Raw genomic sequence first — 3028 nt, forward strand, 5'->3', positions numbered from 1 at the left:
TTGACTATGCTGATACGCACGCCTGCTCACAAAATTAACTAAAGTGAGGGGACAAATTAAGTTGAAATTTCACCGTTTATTTAAGCAATTGCAATGCACAGCTGGCCTTCATGGTAGGTACCACCTGCCTCGGCTGCGAAACAGTTTATGGAGTTACCACAGTGTGATTATACTTGTGAGCACTAATTAATGCAAAGGTTTTTCGGAACACCTTCATTGGAATGTCTTGCCGCTTCGACCATAGTCATTACCTTAAATCATGAAGAAGACGTGCATGGTAAAGTTGAACGGTATAACTGCTCAAACATTCTATGGCAGCTAAACGGCTTCGCCTTACACTGAAGTGATTGTCTTACATGCCACTCCATGCTGCCAAATCCAACTGAAATTTTTGTACAGCAAAAATGGATTTGAAGGGTAAAAAATTTGGCTTCACGACTTAGAGCTGGCTATGGTGGGCTTCATGTACGACAGCCCAATTGCCCACGCCTAAAAAAGTTTCTACTGCTGCATTTTTACGGCTATCACACATTTTAAATTATATAGATCAATTTCTTTTTTAAAAAAGAGGATGCACTGAAGTGGGGGCACGGAAAAATATTTTGATGCATCTTTACTTCTGGTCTTTTTTCTTTTGTATTTAAAGTATGGTAATAAGGATCACAGCAGTGAATAACAAGCTTATTTATAGTTGTGAAGGTGCTAGTATAGTTCGTAACAGTTTTCAGTGTGTGGTGCTACAACAATTATGAATAGTGAAAAAAGACGCTGTGAAACGTCATCATTTTGTTGTATTGCCATGTTAGAAAACCTCAGAACGTAGCAATCATGCACTTTTTTCTTGTTTGCAGCACATCAGGGAGGGTGGGAGGAAGTCATATGAAAGTTCCCTTTGTTCCCGATTTTGTTCCCTTTGTTCCCTAAAAGTTCCCTATTTGCGTTATCCACAACCGTTATCCACTCCCCTGCAAGGCGTTTATCGTACATATCCTGAAGCACAGCAGTTTCAGTCTGTGAGTACACGTCAGCATTAATCCACCGAAGACCGGAAACGTATTCCCTGGTCGTGATTCCTCTGTGGCACGGTACGTGGTGTACGGCGTTGCATGCACGCACATTTCACGCTTTTTACTTCCTCTAGTCCCACCTAGCCACAACAGCCGGCAGAACACGGTGTAGATAACACAGCGGAGCAAAACACGGATACCAACACAATCCTGCCCACACGGCGCATTCGCCACAGTACGACACCTACGGGGCAGCACACGTATGAGCCCACGCCACCATAACAAAACCGCCATTGTGTCACGACAACATGGCCGCTACAGGGGAAAATAACACGTGACTTCCTGTACCCTTTTCTCCTAGCGCGCGAGTGGGTAAAGTCTCTCCTCAGTTTTTTCCTTCCTCCATGGTTGGTAAAAAGCCGAGATGAAGTCAGTGGCCGACTTAGTCGGCCAGACAAGCGAGGGCCATGATCCGCTCATGCCTGGCCATTGACCTCGTCGGCAGAAGGTCGGGCAAGTCTGGCCCCTTGCTTGGCCCAACACCTTAGGGTGACGTAGTGCCTTGGGCTTCTCCCGCAAGTCGGTAAGTTAGCGTGGGCCAACCTCATTATGAGGTCGGGGGCCGAACCGTACGCTCGTGATTGTGAAAAATTGCACAAGTTGGCCAATAAATAAAAGTGTTCGCCAGCCGTATTCGAACACTATACCACCAATTTCAAGCCCGATACTTTAAAACCATTAGGCCACGGACGCACACCTAAAAAAGTGTGCGGCCTACTTGGTGTGCGTCCAACCGGCGTGCGTTGGTTTTGCGGGCCTATTTAAAATCGGCCCGCAAAACGTCATATGAGACTTGGAGAGCCCGGAGGTCGTAACGAGATTTTGTAAAAAAAAGAACTCGTTTTAAAAGGCTGTGCGAAGAATTAATTTTCTTTGGTTCCTCGGATAGCAGATAGATCAATATATAAACTGGCACCATATTGGACAAATTCTCCATAGGATTGGTCTAGGGAGGTCTTTAAGCTTTGTTTCTCTTAAGTTTAACCGCATAACTTTATTTTTGTACTTCATTTTACTGCGCTACGGTGGCTCATAGAATAAAGCGCTAACTTTAGAGAACTAAAACTGTACCTTCTAGAGTGGCACGAAAGTAAGAAGCGGAAGCACATGGAACTTACTGGGGGACCCGACAGATGGCACAAAAAGCGGTAATGCAATTTTATTTTTACTGCAAGATTCAATATGGCCGCTTTTTCCCGGTAGCGTACGCTGGTACGCGCCGCGCTCGCCCTGCTAACTTTGCGGCTTGTCTCAGTGCCTTGGCTGCCGCTTAGCTGGTCCGTTCTAATTGCCAGGTGATCAAAGAGCCTCTGCTGACTCCCATACAATCAAGGCACAAGGGAGTGAACAGAACGTGCGACTTTATTGGCAGAAGACAAGCAGTGGACCTTCTCGTACAAGAGCAGCCACAAAATGTGCATGTCGACATGCGCTGAAACCATAAACGGAAGCCCGTAAACTGCTCACTTCCGTCGCCGTACATGGCGGTCTGGTAACAGACGACAACCAGAAGCGCAAGCAGATTGGACAGTGTGCCACCTGCCGTTTGTACCGACAGTCACCGTTGAAGATAGCAGCTAGCATACCGAAGCAATCGGGTGACGCAGGCATCTACTGCCGCACACAACACAGCAACAGTAACTACCCAAAATTTTAGCATTACCTTCTTTCCAACCAGCACGTTTCTTTTTGTCTTTTGGGGACGCTAATGCGCCCTTCACCCTTGGTATCCCACTTTATCTCAATATGGACATGGTCGGTTCCTGGGTATCACCATTTTGCAGACCTTGCCAACCACGTGGCTACCTACCTCATGCACTTTGAAGTATGTAAGCACATATGCTGCTCTCCGTTCACGCCAAATCATGGCCGATGAAGGCCAGAAACATAATATGCCGATGGCTGCAGCAGTAAAAGATGAATGGGGAGCACCATTCACACTGCATGTAAACAGGGAGTCC

The 3028-nt window shown here is 46.5% G+C and overlaps 1 protein-coding gene across 1 annotated transcript in view; it reads right to left on the bottom strand.

The window, feature by feature from the left end:
* The window catches only part of LOC119463589 (uncharacterized), a 76447-nt gene extending 76079 nt beyond the window's left edge, over window positions 1–368 (bottom strand). The window contains exon 1 of the mRNA XM_037724418.2: window positions 357–368. Coding sequence (XP_037580346.1) covers window positions 357–368 — 12 coding nt within the window. The remainder of the gene's footprint in view (window positions 1–356) is intronic.
* Between the last annotated feature and the right edge of the window lie 2660 nt (window positions 369–3028).

Source organism: Dermacentor silvarum, chromosome 9, assembly GCF_013339745.2.
Source record: "Dermacentor silvarum isolate Dsil-2018 chromosome 9, BIME_Dsil_1.4, whole genome shotgun sequence".
Lineage (NCBI taxonomy): Eukaryota > Metazoa > Arthropoda > Arachnida > Ixodida > Ixodidae > Dermacentor > Dermacentor silvarum.